This window comes from Oncorhynchus kisutch, linkage group LG27 (genome assembly GCF_002021735.2).
Source record: "Oncorhynchus kisutch isolate 150728-3 linkage group LG27, Okis_V2, whole genome shotgun sequence".
NCBI lineage: Eukaryota > Metazoa > Chordata > Actinopteri > Salmoniformes > Salmonidae > Oncorhynchus > Oncorhynchus kisutch.
In genome coordinates, this window is record NC_034200.2 from 22576247 (window position 1) to 22593237 (window position 16991).

Below are 16991 nucleotides of genomic sequence, written 5' to 3' on the forward strand. Positions count from 1 at the left end.
CGGTTGAAGAATTCATGCAAGGCGGACATAAAGTGGGGCCCGGCCCTGAGTGAGCACCGGATAGGCCACTACGCCGCCCCAGTCTCAGAGGGAGAGGTGGAGGTACGTCCCCTGAAAGAGGAGCTGAAGGAGAAGGAGGATGAGAAGAGGGATGAGATCAGCCTCACCATCCAGGGCAGCAACGGCTCCACAGCACACAACACTACCCCCAGCGCATAGAGGCCCCCCCTGGGCCAGCTCCAGCCCCCTCCCAACCACCCCTTTCCCACCACACTGTGGGGAAAACCCGCTCGCTGGAGACCTTTACATATTGTAAGGGCTTATTATTTCTAACCTCTAGAGAAATTGGTCATCATCCAAAAGAATTGTATTTCTTGTTTCAACATCATTTCACAATGCAGTTTCTTGTAAACACGTTCTTTGTTTTCTTCTTCATATTATGCAGGAGTTGAAGTAGAAATACACACTGTAAAGAAATCCACTCGGAATTGGCAACTTTTCTAGCGACAGTGCTGGCGGTTTTAAAGCTGGAGACCAAATGTTCTTTTGGTCAGTGTAGACACATGGCACCACTCTAGGGACTGATCCTTCCCTTCTGTTGTTTTCTCTACGGTATAGCTTTAGGCTCTCAGTACCCTCTAATACATGATAGTCTCCACTACTCAGACTGTTACGTATGCTGCTTTAGGGTTACCCAGAACAACTCATATTGGAGTAAGCCAGTGGCTATTTAGCTACTCCTAAATATTTTATTTGAACAACACAGTAAAGCCATTCTACTTCCAATGTTGTAAACAACTAACATACATTACAGCACCAACTCCCCAAACACACACAGTGTTGGTCTCCAGCTTTCTGAACACCTACCCTGACTGACGCCCATGATTTCCCCATGCCCATTCTCAGGGTCCCAAAATGATTTAATACTTACTGACCAAGTTCAATACCTGAGTACATTTGATTTGATTATGGTAGGCTTTACATAAAAGAGGGAGCTAAGAAAAAGACAACCATAACATGTTCACACACAAAAACAAATGGGTGGATGGATGCAACTGAGTACAATAAAATGCCATCTCTCTTTTAGTCTTCCAGGTATTTCCGTGGGAAATGCATCTCAAGATGTGGCATCTCACTTGTGAAGGGAACGTTTAATTGACGACAGAAGCAGCTACAGATGTAGGATCTTAATTTGACCCGTTTTTTTAACACCAGGAAAATAATCATGCCACAACAGAGGGATCAAATGAAGGTCCTACATCTGTAGCATAACAAGGAGGGAGGACACAGTGGTGTTGCGTCATGTCATAGCCTCTGTTACTCACAAGTAGGATTTGCTCCAACAAGGCATGTTACCAAAAACATGTTAAACATGCATGAACTTTAATATCTCGGTGACATAGCTGGAGTATGTGTCTTTGTTAACTTTTTCAAAACTGAGAGACTTGCATCAGCAGGTGTCTTTGCAGAGGAAAATATGTGTATTTACAGGCGTTTTAAAGCTCTGAGCCAAGTAGTGATGTGATTGGATGTGGAAACAGGAAGGAGAGAAGCCATTGGTTGGCCTGGAGATGGAGTTTGTCTCCACAAGATAAATTTTAAAAAATCAGTTACTGAATTATGTAGTTTATATGTAGTTGTATCGTTCTGTCAATAGAATTATCTTACTTTATCTTTCATTATTGTAAAGTAACATAGTAAATAATTATAAGGAAGACATGTTTATTTTGTAAAGAAGCTACAGTATCTTAAGAAATAACAGTAATGTTTACCATTCCTCATCCATGACTTGTTTTTTATTGGTAATTGATTTATTTTAGGGGGTTGGAGTGGGAGGGAGATGTATTTCAGTCACTTTGTGGCAGGATGCTGTGGGGTTGTGCTCGCACAGATAGCTGGAATTGACAATTGTCAAGCAGTCCCATTTCTCTATCCAATTCAATGCATTCGTCTCCGCTCTGTTACGTTGCATCTGTGTTGTATTGAGACCTGTCTGGTGACATTGTGAATCCACTGGGTCCTTGCCTGGCCTGCACTGATGGAGAGAGGTAGTCTGGAAATGCAGCTGCTTAAGTGCTAGAGCATCGCATCTTAGTGAAACTTCAGATGTTTTATTTCTTCTTTAACCAGTACGTCACTGAATATAATATTCAACATCTTTGTCAGACTGCATAAATCCAGTTTCTGCTGTCGAATATATGACTGAGTTGTTCTCCTTCTATTTTACTTCAGTTTCTCTGTGTTAAAAGTGTCATGACAGTTAGCTATCCAGACACTCAGGGGAGTAGGTAGTTACTTAGTGGTGAAAGTATTTGGTTCCAATTGGCCTCTTATTGCCTATGTAGGGCACTAGGGCTCTGGTCAAAAGTAGTGCACTATAAAGGGAATAGGGTGCCATTTGGGACGTACCCAAATTCGTTGGTTATTCGAACTAACACAAAAAGCACACCAGTAGGTTAGATGCAGCCCAACAGACTCAAGCTTTACTTCAGATGACAACAGACTAGTGTGTTCTCCTTTGATGCTGACAGAAGCACAGTACGGCCACACGAATCAACCTGTTCTAAAGCAGAGTAGGAGTGGTCCTGGAATAGCACAGGATATTAATAATGATGATGGTTTTAACTGATGTGTTCTATACACTGTGGATACATTTCATTTTGGTAACAAGGAGTTTACAGTAGGTGTAAATGGTTGAGCGAAAGTGGGTTAGTATATAATGGCCCTGATGACAGGATTTGATAACAGAATGAAATGGTGTATGATTATTCTAGACATGCCGGCTCAGGTCAGGTTGCCTCTGGATACTTCCAGGGAGTCCTCTAGGACTTTTATTTCTTCTTTCTCCTGTTACTGTTAAACTGTTGACTTGTAGTCCTCTTATTTATTAGCTACAGTAGCTAGTAAGTTAAGGATAACCACCATGCTATTGCAACCGTTTGGTCTCTGCTGTCCACCGAACTCTTCCTCTATCAGATACTTGTACAGTCATGTAAAAACTGGTGTTTGTGTGTTTATTTGTTTTTATTTGGGGGTAGGCAGGATTTTTTTCTTGTAGTAAAAGTAGCCGATGTTAAGTGTAATATGTATTTGTGTGTAGTCGATACCTTACTACTGAGTACTGTTCTTAGATCAGGATAGTGTCAGTATTGATGTCATGTAATTCTAATCAATCAGTAACTATCAATTTTGTCATGTAACAAAACACAATCTACCTTTTAAGAGATCTTTTGTTTTTTTTTACTAAAAAATATATATATTTTATTGTCACAATTGAATCATCCATGTTCAGTGACACTACCTTTATCGTGTTCTAAAAGCCAGCTGATATCAAAAGTATTGCCAAACAAAAGCTTGGGTTGAAACTTGAAATGTGCATTTTACAGTATGTTCTGTTGGAGGTACATGACGGTTGGGGAAAGTATATAATAACAGTATTAATCCATTTTACATAGTTATAATGCCAATAGTATTAAGCCAACACCGTGGTACTATACTGCAGCGACATCCGGTTACAATGTAGCGACTGTACTGTAAATTCCGTTGTGTAAAGAGACTGGCCTTTTCAATTTGATGGAGTATTTTACATGTGCAGATAAGGCAAAAAAAAGATGACAGAAATCAAACGCCAAAAGCGGTAACATTGTAACTGCAATAAATATGACATTAGATCAAAAGATCAATGTATTGGGGAAGTGTTTTAGAATATAAACTAATTGGACAATAAGGAATGGGTTCAACCAAATGTCTCATATCCAGAGTAAGAATCTTATCTTATTCTTCCCTTTTTGCACTGGGATTATTATTTGATGAACTTGGCATCTGGTGAGATCTTTCCTTCAAAATGAGTATACGCAGGTAGTGAAAAATGTACACTCAAAGACACATTAGATGAATATTCATATTTTTGGGACATTTGTTTTTCATCTCATTTAGAAATCGTTGTCGTAAGTCATCTATATATGGGATGTAAGAAATGAATACGTTACCAGTTCTGAAAACTGATACTCGGCCTCTACTGTACTAAAACTGTGATTTATCTACTCTGGTTTTCTACGATCACCGAGGAGATCTCTTGAATTTCTAACTCATAAACATGTTTTTACACGTTTTTTTTTCAGCACTTTAAATCAAGTCATTTGTGTTTATAACATATTTAACAATACAAACTTCCATTTTGAAATAAGGCCTTTACAGTGGTCTGCACAAGCTGCTGTGTCAACATGGCAGCAGAGAAGACACAATGTTATGCCAATGTCAATTCTATCACAGTGGAGAATAAAGCACAAATGAAATGAACACAGTACTGGTACTTTCTCATATATATCTAACCATGTATCTTGAACCTTAGGGCCAAAATCCATTGAATTGTCTTAGTCATGTCAGCTGTATATCGTAAACTGTGCCATTACAAATGGTAAATAAAATCTATTTTAAAGATCACTCAAGTGTGGTTCATGTCCCATTTGTGTTTTGTCTTTCTGAACAGGCTATGGCTTTTGTTAGATGGGAGAAAGTAGATTGTTAATAAACCATGTATTACAGGCATATGAACATTTATTTATCCAAATACAGTTGCATTTATTTACTTCAAAATACATTCAATAAATGGTTGAATTAGGTAGATCAAATTTGACACATTTCGAAAGCATCCAACCATATCTGTGTCATGTGTTCACTTTCAGGTCTTCTAGGTCTCTAGAAAAGGACAATATAACATCCCTATGTCTCTTGACTCATTGTGGAAGACTAGGGTTACTGTATTACTTTATATTAAAGAGATTACGACATCCCTTTTTATTGACCTCTGATGAGAGACTTGTCTCCTTTTAGGACCAGACTGCAGGTAGAACATATATGACAGTATCAGAGACTCACTATCCTCTTATTCTGTTGTAAAGAGTTCAGTTTACGAGGAGCTAACCAGACTGTCCCCCTGCTGCGGCAGACACAGGTGCCTGGCCCCACTCGGCCCTCTGCTGGCTGGCCTCTGCACTGCGGGGGGAGCAGGGTGGAACATGCTTACAGGGCTCATCTGCTCACAGCTCCCTTTGCTCCCCGGAGGCTGTGTGGAGGAGCCTAGAGGACTGTGTCCACCAGGGAACAACAAGGGCCAGCTGTTCACTGAGTCTGACCATGAGTCATCATGTCTTTGAGCTCTCACAGTCACAGGCTAACCACTAGGCCTGCAAGTTCTGCCCTTTATTCTCTGTTCTGAGGCAGGGTTGAGGTAGGATCCATGGGTGGTTACTATGCTAGCAGAGGGGACCAGGGGCGGTAGGTAGCTGTCCCTGGCTTGAGCGGTGGTGATGGGTTCTCTGTTGCAGGGGTGGGAAGCCTCAGAGCTCTGGCTGTGAGTCCTTGGATGTTTATGTTCAGAGGGTTGGAGAGGGCTGGATACTAGTGGTGGACTGGGCCTGGTATGTGGAGGATGCACTCTGGGGGCCACCATAGGGGTCAAGTGTCTCTGTGTGTCATCCGCAGACAAACCTGTCCATCCAATCGACCTGGGAATAACAACATTGCCATTAACACCATTCATGACAGCAAAGATCAACTAGGTTGCAATTAGCTACCGTAAATACTTTCACCCAATACTGTAAGTGATGACCTTGGGCTAGATTCCATCCGATCTGCGCTAGCCGACACCTGCATAGAGGTTGTTTTGATGGTGTCAGAGGTTGTTTTGATGATGTCAGAGCGCTCAAATCCACAAGTGGCTCCCAGCATTATACCTAAAGCGGACATTGCCATTGGCTGCACAGAGTCGCATTATTAGAAATCCCATGCAGCCTTGTTAACAAATTCAAACATTGGAATGTGAGACGTAATCTACACCTCAATTAGGCTGATAGAAATCCAAATTATTTTGTTGAATGATATTCAATTTGAGCGTCATTATCTTTTTTACAGTTGATGTCAGAAGTTTACATACATTGAGAGTTAGAGTCATTAAAACTCATTTTTCAACCACTCCACAAATTTATTGTAAACAAACTATAGTTTTGGCAAGTCGGTTAGGAAATCTACTTTGTGCATGAAACAAGTAATTTTTCCAATAATTGTCTACAGACAGATTATTTCACTTATAATTCAATGTATCACAACTCCAGTGGGCCAGAAGTTTACATTCACTAAGTTGACTGCCTTTAAACAGCTTGAAAATTCCAGAAAATGATGTCATGGCTTTAGAAGCTTCTGATAGGCTAATTGACATAATTTCAGTCAATTGGATGTGTACCTGGGATGTATTTCAAAGCCTACCTTTAAACTCAGTGCCTCTTTGCTTGACATCATGGGAAAATCAAAGGAAATCAGCCAACACCTCAGAAAATAAATTGTAGACCTCCACAAGTCAGGTTCATCCGTGGGAGCCATTTTTTTCAAATGCCTGAAGGTACCATGTTCATCTGTACAAACAATAGTACGCAAGTATAAACACCATGGGACCACGCAGCCGTCACACTGCTCAGGAAGGAGACGCGTTCTGTCTCCTAGAGATGAACGTACTTTGGTGCGAAAAGTGAAAATCAATCCCAAAGGACCTTGTGAAGATGCTGGAGGAAACAGGTACAAAAGTATCTTTATCCACAGTAAAACAAGTCCTATATCGACATAACCTGAAAGGCTGCTCAGCAAGGAAGAAGCCACTGCTCCAAAACCGCCATAAAAAATCCAGACTACGGTTTACAACTGCACAGGGGGACAAAGATCGTACTTTTTGGAAAAATTTCCTCTGATCTGATGAAACAAAAATAGAACTGTTTGACCATAATGACCATTGTTATGTTTGGAGGAAAAAGGGGGAGGCTTGCAAGTCGAAAAACAGCATCCCAACCGTGAAACACAGGGGTGGCAGCATCGTGTTGTGGGTGTGCTTTGCTGCAGGAGGGACTGGTGCACTTCATGAAATAAATGGCATAATGAGGATGGAAGATTATTGAAGCAATATCTCAAGACATCAGTCAGGAAGTTAAAGCTTGGTCGCAAATAGGTCTTCCAAATGGACAATGACCCCAAGCATACTTCCAAAGTTGTGGCAAAATGGCTTAAGGACAACAAAGTCAAGGTATTGGAGTGGCCATCACAAAGCCCTGACCTCAATCCTATAGAAAATTTGTGGGCAGAACTGAAAAGGCGTGTGTGAGCAAGGAGGCCTACAAACCTGACTCAGTAACACCAGCTCTGTCAGGAGGAATGGGCCAAAATTCACCCAACTTATTGTGGGAAGCTTGTGGAAGGCTACCCGAAACGTTTGATCCAAGTTAAACCATTTAAAGGCAATGCTACCAAATACTAAATGAGTGTATGTAAAATTCTGACCCACTGGGAATGTGATGAAAGAAATAAAAGCTGAAATAAATAATCCTCTCTACTATTATTCTGACATTTCACATTCTTAAAATAAAGTGGTGATCCTAACTGACCTAAGTAAGATAGGGCATTTTTACTAGGAGTAAATGTGGTGAAAAACTGAGTTTAAATGTATTTGGCTAAGGTGTATGTAAACTTCCGACTTCAACTGTATATAGACTACACTTTCTCATTCTAAACTTTTAACGCGAGTGGGATGGGTGTGGCTTCAAGACAATGACTGCAAGAGGAGCTGCTCACCAATTTGACACTCCCAACGCAGTTTCCTACCTCCGACACCACCAAAACATCAGCTTTGCGGGTGTCGGCTATCGCTGGTTAGTGCTTGATCTGAATGAATTTGGGCCCTTGTCTGGGAAGTATGCATGTTACCCTAATCAGTGACATGCCTTGGGCTTGACAGCAGAAAGCCCCTGAAAGCCTGTAAATCCATAGAAGTGGTAAAACAGGTATTTTGGATCTGTTGGAAAGGAGAGTATAGAGCAGACTAGAGAGGCCAACCCGGATCTGCTCTGCAGGCTTGTTTCCACAGGGGAGGAGGGACAGTAGGTGAGGCTGAGGCTCTGCTTCTTCAGATCCAACTGGATGGCTCTCCTCTCCTCCTTCAGCTCTGCAAATCAACCAACACCAGGAGAAAATCACTCACATTTCTACAATACTATTCTGCGGCAGTCAGACAGATTGGAAATGGTGAGAAGACTGACAGCATGGTAGGCCTGTTTGAAATAAGCACCAGGATCCAAAGCCCAAGATAACAGTACATTGAGAGGTTACACCTGTTGACAGAGTGATGTAGTTCAATTACCATTCTAAAGTGACATCTATTAACCATAATCTTTTTCACCCAATTATTTGTGCGCAATGTTTTTCAATATTTGTAGCAGATGAGAACTTGACAACCCTGGAAAAAAGGAGAAGTAAAAATTATTTTTGCAACAATAAACCACTAGATGGTAGTGAGGATCAATTTATCTGATTTTGTTCCAGATATAGGAGAACATGTCAGTCATTTATGTCTGGTCAATACAAGAAGAAAGAAAAGCAACCAACTGGGTTTTTTAGGAAGTTTTTTTGGTAATTTTTTTTTAGGAAGTGTTCATTGAATAAATGTATGTCGTTCTGTCCTTGTTATTTGTCTATTAATGTTCTGTATTATATAATGTTGTGTGTTTTGTGTGGACCCCATGAAGAGTAACTACTGCTTTAGCAGTAGCTAATGGGGTTCCTAATAAAATACTAATGTCAAAAGACTTAGGACACATGTTACCAATTTATTTGCCTGGCTACAGACTCCTTGCTCCGGCCAAACACTACGCCACGCCCACGGACATTAGTTTCTTCTCTGCAATGAGTCTGGATCTGAGTAACTCCTGACCCTTCACCGAATGCGAACCCGTTCGGGGCCATCTGATTGGTCCAGAAACTGATGGGTTGGGCCAGAGCCAGAACACACGTGGGTAAAGTGGTGGCTTGAAAATTGATCATTGGCTTTGATACTCCTATTGGTTAGAGACGATCCAATCACTAATGACTTTGTTTTGTACAACACCCCTCGTGCCCCTCGCCACCACAAACGTCTTCAATGATGGCAGTCTCAGACTAAAGTATGTAGCAAACAACAGATCATCGAAATAATTTAGTGTGAGTCGTCAGGCTACCAATTTATACCTCCAAAGGGAGCGATAGTCATTGTCAGTGCAGTGTAGTTCACAGGTTACTGAAGACACCAGAACTCATGAAACCATTATGGATCAGAGTACAGTCACCTCTATTAACTCTGAGCTCTGATGTTCAGCTGGCTCAATACAGATCAGTTATGTGGACCAGGAAAGTATATTACTGTTAGGTTGCAAAATGCTTTCCCAAAATGTCCAGGTTTTTCAGAAATCCCAGTTAGATGATTCCTGAATTTTCTTGCTTTTTAAATCTTGATTCCAGGAATGTTCCAACCAGGATTTTGGGAAAATCTGGGAATGCTGGTAAAGGTATAGTAATTTCTCACCCTAATACTGTATGACTGTCCTGTAACTGTATCACTCACCTGTTACAGTTGGCTCTGGAGCCTCAGTGACATCACACTGTGTCCGGTGTTCCTGTTCTACACTCTCCTGCAAGAAGCGAATCACAGACAAGACAAAACACCACAGAACAGGTCAACTACCAGAGCCAGCTACTGGTGAGTTGGAGTCATGTACCCCAACGACACAGCTGACAAATGAGAAATAAGGAAGATGGTGGGAGACGGGAGGGGGTGTTAAGACGTGAGCGACGAAACGATTCAGCAGCAGCAGTGTTCGTTCCATGCGGATTTGGACTCTCTTTTTACATCTATATCCAGACTCAGAACATAAACCACAGCTCCAACCACCAGGCTCTTTTCTCCGCTGGCAGCCGGGTCATATCTGTCCTGGTTTTCCAATACCACTGGTAATGGGTGATCATTAGCTAGGAGTCCCACCCACCCACCCACAAGCCCTGCTATTTGCTTTGAGGTATTTACGTAAAGTCTCACTGTCTGCCACTGGCATACCATGGAGCTATGTCTCGTCTCGACTCCCCACTGTGTAGCTAACGGAGGGGTGCCGAGTGCCTAGCGTCGCCAGCTGATCGTCTTGGTTTTTTGAAATGCAAACAAACAGAAGTGGAGAGTGATCTAGTTACAGAGGAGGGTATTAATTTTAGATGTGAGGTCTGACTGATGGAAGGGTGGTTAGACTATCCTGGCGCAGGCTGCTACCAAGGGAGACGGAATACCAGACTGGTTCTGCATCCCTAATGGCACTCTTTTCCCTATGTAGTGCACTACTTTTGACCAGGGCCTATTGGGGGAATAGGGTGATCTTTGGGATGGGGACTGGGAGCTACACAGCCCACTGCTTCTCAATGGAGTGTTGACTCAAAACCCAAACTTTGCTTCGCAGAAACGGCTGCCCTTTTACTCTGAAAATAAAACAGCCTATTTTTTTCACTGTGGTGCAGTGGTAAAATGATAACTCTCCACACCTCCTTCTCAGTCTATTCTTTCTCCTACTTAAAGCAGTGTTATATGGGCTCTATTTGGGACCATGCCTACTAGTCTACAAACTTCCAAAGCTTGACAATAATGAGATATTGCGGTATTTAGTCATTACTAGGACTGCCTGACTGCTAAAATGGCCGATTCCTTTCCTGGTCCACGACCAAGTCTATCAATTAATTCCAACAACCCCCATTCGAGGAAATGGGACATTATACCTATGTTTGTAAAAATGGATGATTGATTGCTGCATGCTAAATGTGAATGAGATCATACAGTACCCTGGCTTGGTTCTGGCTGACTAGACTATGTTTCTGGCTGTAATGGGAAATTATTTGATTAATTGTCCACAAGGAAATCTGAGAGGGAATTGTGGATCTCTCTCCGCCCGTTAGTACATTCATACATTAGTCACACTGTTATATCTCAGCCAAAATGTATTTTGACTAAACTTGCCATAGATATCCGGCATTTACAAAATTACACTGATTGGCCAAATGGCAAACTTTGAAAGGTCACACCTCTCACCCCGTTTCACCTAAAGTCATGAAATTCAGTGAATACTGTAGGTCCCTCACCTCATAAGGAACACATTTGCGTCAGGGACCCATAAGTTCTGCATTATGGATTTTCCGTCATTTTGAATTTTCTGAAGAACACTTAAAAAGCTCCTTTTCTGACACCGGATGACCAATCTGCACAAAACTTGATTTGTGATAGCTATGGACAAAGGTCCATAGAGGTCCAGCGAAATATTTTCCAGACTAGTCCCTAAAACAATATGGCTGCTATTGACCATGAACATTCACGCGGGCATGGTCTGGCACATAAATGCATATAAATCAGTCTAGGATATTTGTATTGTAACAAAATTCAGTAAACATGTTGCAAACACTGTCAAGACTCAACATATGCAAGAACATTTATATTGGATGCGCTATAGTAATCACATGATGGTGATATCTCTCCCTCTCTGGCACTCCAGGGTGCCAGGCTACCCTTCATTACGCACACCTGTCACCATCATTACGCGCAGCTGCGCAATATTGGACTCACCTGGACTCCATTACTTTGTTAATTACCCCCTCTATTTCAGTCTGCTCCTCAGTTTGTTCCCTGTGTCAGCATTGATGCCATTATTTTTCCCCTGACCAGACGCTATTCCTGTTTCATGTTTGTTGTTTATTAAATGTTTATTAAACTCCCTGTACCTGCTTCTCGTCTCCAGCGCCGATCCTCACATATGTGTCTTGCCATAGAGATGCATAATTTACAAAATTACACTGATTGGCCCAAGGGTGGGTGCTGCATCATTCGTGGGGGATGACATGTTTACTTTTACCTTGTTATTTTCCTGTATTTCAGTCTATAATTATCTGTTGTAACGAAGTACTGATGTTCCTACCTTTGACCTGTTTAACTGACAGTATCAAACGTCTGCCAGTGTTGAATGTGATGGTTAAAGTTTGACGCCAGACTGAGCTGAGGTCACACTGATAATGTCTCTGTGACACTATGTGATTCTATAGCAGCTGAGGTTGTGACTTCCTACAAGTCTCTTGGGATGGCCTTTACAGAACATTCAGTGCTATATGATTAATATAGAAGGTCCTTCTCAGAGGAGGCCTTTAGACATTTTCTTTGCTGAATTCTTGTCATAAACCAGATGGATTTTTGATTGATATTATCTACGACCGCTATCTTTTTTATTCACCTGAAAATCTCCTTTACACTGGCTAAGCATTTTGCTTCGGTTCAGTATGCCTTTGAATTGCACTTTACATACTACAAAAATGCTAGTAGCAGAAACAGAAACATCCCTAACAGACACGGTGCAATCCCATCCTAGTCCCTACATCTGAGGAGACGCGGGTTGGAGATGTGTGACACGGCACATAAAAAGATCCAAATCAAATCAAATGTATTTGTCACATACACATGGTTAGCAGATGTTAATGCGAGTGTAGCGAAATGCTTGTGCTTCTAGTTCCGACAATGCAGTAATAACCAACGAGTAATCTAACTAACAATTCCAAAACTACTACCTTATACACACAAGTGTAAAGGGATAAAGAATAAAGAATATGTACATAACGATATATGAATGAGTGATGGTACAGAACGGCATAGGCAAAATGCAGCAGATGGTATTGAGTACAGTATATACATATGAGATGAGTAATGTAGGGTATGTAAACAAAGTGACATAGTTTAAAGTGGCTAGTGATACATGTATTACATAAAGATGCAGTAGATGATATAGAGTACAGTATATACATATACATATGAGATGAATAATGTAGGGTATGTAAATGTTATATTAAGTAGCATTGTTTAAAGTGGCTAGTGATATATTTTACATCAATTCCCATCAATTCCCAATATTAAAGTGGCTGGAGTTGAGTCAGTGTGTTGGCAGCAGCCACTCAATGTTAGTGGTGGCTGTTTAACAGTCTGATGGCCTTGAGATAGAAGCTGTTTTTCAGTCTCTCGGTCCCAGCTTTGATGCACCTGTACTGACCTCGCCTTCTGGATGATAGCGGGGTGAACAGGCAGTGGCTCGGGTGGTTGTTGTCCTTGATGATCTTTATGGCCTTCCTGTGACATTGGGTGGTGTAGGTGTCCTGGAGGGCAGCCACTCAATGTTAGTGGTGGCTGTTTAACAGTCTGATGGCCTTGAGATAGAAGCTGTTTTTCAGTCTCTCGGTCCCAGCTTTGATGCACCTGTACTGACCTCGCCTTCTGGATGATAGCGGGGTGAACAGGCAGTGGCTCGGGTGGTTGTTGTCCTTGATGATCTTTATGGCCTTCCTGTGACATTGGGTGGTGTAGGTGTCCTGGAGGGCAGGTAGTTTGCCCCCGGTGATACGGTTGTGGGCGGAGCAGTTGCCGTACCAGGCGGTGATACAGACCGACAGGATGCTCTCGATTGTGAAGTTTGTGAGTGCTTTTGGTGACAAGACGAATTTCTTCAGCCTCCTGAGGTTGAAGAGGCGCTGCTGCGCCTTCTTCACGATGCTGTCTGTGTGGGTGTGGGTGGACCAATTCAGTTTGTCTGTGATGTGTACGCCGAGGAACTTAAAACTTACTGGCTTCCCCATCTGTTGGGCAGGGAACACCTACATCTGGTGTTCCGTTCTCTCTCCTTCAGTGCCAGAGGAGCAGGACAGAGGGGCAGCCAGCCCAGCACCAGAGTATAGAGACTAGACTACTCAGTACAGTAGGAACTTGGACTGATTGAAAGAGGATCAATCTTGTGCAGCAGTGTGTTTGGCCAGATCCCTGGAAAGACTTAGTGCCTCTGGCCTCAGCAGTAACCTTAGATTGAGGCTTTGCAGACTGGGCGTACACAAGGAATAATATGCAGATTGCCAACAGCGGTTGAAGGCTGAAGGTAATCAGGTCCATCTGAGGGGTGGCTTGGTGATGACTGTCCTAGGTCAACAACAGGTAACATTGGTTCTCGCTGTGTTAACCAGGCGGCTGTACGTGTCGGTAGCAGCCAGCTCTCGGTTTTTGGAGGAGCGAAAGGCTTGTTCTCTCTGTGGGGTCTTTCAAATATTATATTATATTTTTCATGGCCTTGTCTATAGCTCAGACCCGAGGTGTAAGCTGTTGAAGGCTTATTGAAGGACATCCCAAAGAAAACGCTGACAGAGAAGAACGGACCTTTTTACTTACAAGTCTTCTGTGTATTCTGTATCTCAGTCCAAGCACATAGGGTACTGCAAGTGCAGTATATTTTCTGAGAGCACAGACCAACATTTAAACTGGAACAATAGTGTGAATTTCCAAAATAGCAACCTCTCTGGTATTTTGATTGGAATCAAACCCAACTCTTACCTGCAGAAAGTGCACTTGGCTTTTCAGCACCTCACATTCTTCAGTCAGAACTGATCTGGTAGTGAGGAGAGAACACCGTTTTTAGGTTGAACTCTAAAACCCGTTTGCATTTCTTGACCTTTTACAAATGAGAATAGATTCTAACACATTTTAGTAAAACTATTCAACTAAAGAAATTTGCATAGTGTTTAAACACAAACCAATTCAAATGTATTCATAGCATGATATCAAGGTGCAATTTTCCAGGAACTCGGCTGCCGGTTTTCATCGAATACCGCCTTGAATCCTAAACAGGCAGCCAAATGCACGACAGCATGTACTACACCCATATCTATTATACAACTTTTCTTATGGTATTGAGGGAGCCGTGGCCTATTTCTCTTTCTCGGTTATGTAACTATTGTAGACTTAATTCCCTTCTTTCTTTTTTTAGAAGCAAAGGAATCTTCTGCATGCTGAGGTCTGGTATTCATTTTCTTACAATGGGGGCTTTTGTTCTGTGCAGGGATGGAGAGAGGAGAGGGCTGGCTGGCCTCCACCCTCCGCCCTCCATCCCCTCCTCCTCTCACCCAGCTCCCCACCAAGGCAGGCCCCGTGTTTGCAATCCCCTCCAGGCCTGGTTGGGTAGGGAGCTCCAGATGCCTGGCTCTTTCTGCCACAAGGCCAGGGGGAAAGGGAGCCAGGTTGGAGGACACAGGCGGGAGAGAGGAGTGCAAGACAGGAGAACAGGGGAGAGGAGAGAGGAACTATGACCAGGAGAGAGAGGGCAGGGATCTATTCACTGTAGATGACAGGACAGGAATACACTTTTATGGAGAGAAGGAGAAAAGAGGAAGGTAGAAAGAGACAAAGCAGGGTGGTGTCCTCGTATCATAAAGCTACCCCCTTTCTCTTTACTGTAATGCCATGTTTGTACAATGATGAGGACATGTCTGGTCTGTCCAAACAGGCAGATTGAGAGAGGGCCAGAGTGGCAGAAGTCTGAAGAGAAATCTGACTCTGCACAGAGGAATGTGTGAGGAGGAAAAGGGGTCCCATTCCCACAGTCCACAGCTGTATTCATTTCATTACAGCACTTCGCTGACTGTGGCTCACATTTACCCCATGGCTCATGGTCTTTCCTGTCTGGGACTCTTCATGGATGCAGACTAAGGTCTTGCAGTCACATATTCTGCAGAATTTCAACTTGCTGCATTTTATAGGGCGCATTACCGAAACATTAGTCTGTAATTGACATTTTTGGAAATGTTGCTCAGTGACTTACTTGAGGTGGGCCACAACATCATCTATGTGGGTGACATTCAGCTTGTGTCTCCCAAGGCGTAATTCACCACACTAGAACTGTACCGGAATATGTATGCATCTCCATCCCTGAAAATCAATAGATTCATACAAATAACCCCCAACGTAGTGTGAAGGAGTCAGAGAGGAGGGAATAAGATGACAAAGGAAGGAGAGAAATAGTGAGCCAATAATCTGGCCCCCGAGTTTTGACCCGTTGGTGCAACACAAAGTGAGTGTTGTATGTCTGTCAACCCCGACGGGCCCTGGGCGGCCAGCAGGCCTGTCCTGCTTTCTGAAATCCCCTTGTCCTAATCTTAAGACTACCACGCTGAAAATATTAAAGCAGTGGAGCAGAGACAGAGATGGGGAGAGAGAGGGAGAGAGAGAGAGAGAGATGGGGAGAGAGAGGGAGAGATGGGTAGAGAGAGAGAGAGAGATGGGGAGAGAGAGATGGGGAGAGAGAGGGAGATGGAGAGAGAGAGAGATGGGGAGAGAGAGGGAGAGATGGAGAGAGAGAGAGATGGGGAGAGAGAGGGAGAGATGGAGAGAGAGAGAGAGAGATGGGGAGAGAGAGATGGGGAGAGAGAGGGAGATGGAGAGAGAGAGAGAGAGATGGGGAGAGAGAGGGAGAGATGGGGAGAGAGAGGGAGAGAGAGGGAGAGATTGAGAGAGAGATGGGTAGAGAGAGGGAGAGATGGAGAGAGAGGGAGAGATTGAGAGAGAGAGGGAGAGATGGGGAGAGATGGGGAGAGAGATGGGTAGAGAGAGAGAGAGAGAGATTGGTAGAGAGAGAGAGAGAGAGAGAGAGAGAGAGAGAGAGAGAGAGGGAGAGAGAGAGAGAGAGAGAGAGAGAGAGAGAGAGAGAGAGAGAGAGAGAGAGAGAGAGAGAGAAAGAGAGAGAGAGAGAGAGAGAGAGATTGGTAGAGAGAGAGAGAGAGAGAGAGAGAGATTGGTAGAGAGAGAGAGAGAGAGAGAGAGATGGGGAGAGAGAGGGAGAGATGGAGAGAGAGAGGGAGAGATAGGGAGAGAGAGAGAGAGAGAGAGAGAGAGAGAGAGAGAGAGAGAGAGAGAGAGAGAGAGAGAGAGAGAGAGAGAGAGAGAGAGAGAGAGAAAGAGAGAGAGAGAGAGAGAGAGAATCAATGAGAATGGTACAACAGCAGCAGTCCTGCAGCCTCCAAGAGTCACCAGCCATGGAACAAGGCCTGTTGAATGAGGGGTGAGGGGGGTGAGGAGAACACCCCAGCAGTGTCAAAAGTAGAGATATTATATTACTAGGCTGAGGGATTTAAATCAGGAGGCTGGCGCAGAGTGGACACTCCCATTTAACTGCACCTGCCAAAACTCTTTTGATCTCCAGGAAAAAGGATGTTGCAGATGCTGGCCAAGGATGCCCAACCCTTTTTTAAATCACAAAGGGTTGCGTAATTACGGAGCAATACTGCTCAATCCAAGTGGAAAATAGGAAGATAGGCTA

General features: G+C 43.1%; 1 protein-coding gene and 1 long non-coding RNA gene across 6 annotated transcripts in view; one reads left to right on the top strand and one right to left on the bottom strand.

Annotated features, from left to right (window-relative positions):
- The window catches only part of LOC109871724 (sodium- and chloride-dependent glycine transporter 1), an 84034-nt gene extending 79591 nt beyond the window's left edge, over nt 1-4443 (top strand). For all 4 annotated transcript variants that reach the window (XM_020462690.2, XM_020462691.2, XM_020462693.2 and 1 more), the window contains one exon: nt 1-4443. In XM_020462690.2, the coding sequence (XP_020318279.1) occupies nt 1-219 (219 nt within the window). In that variant the 3' untranslated portion in view covers nt 220-4443.
- Nucleotides 4443-16991, bottom strand: part of LOC116357812 (uncharacterized) — a 19283-nt gene continuing 6734 nt past the window's right edge. The window contains exons 3-7 of one of the 2 annotated variants that reach the window (XR_004205821.1): nt 15498-15604; nt 14234-14288; nt 9416-9482; nt 7876-7984; nt 4443-5507 (exon numbers count right to left, since the gene is read on the bottom strand). This is a non-coding gene — a long non-coding RNA (uncharacterized LOC116357812). The remainder of the gene's footprint in view (nt 5508-7875; nt 7985-9415; nt 9483-14233; nt 14289-15497; nt 15605-16991) is intronic. The other variant, XR_004205822.1, reaches the window with a different exon arrangement.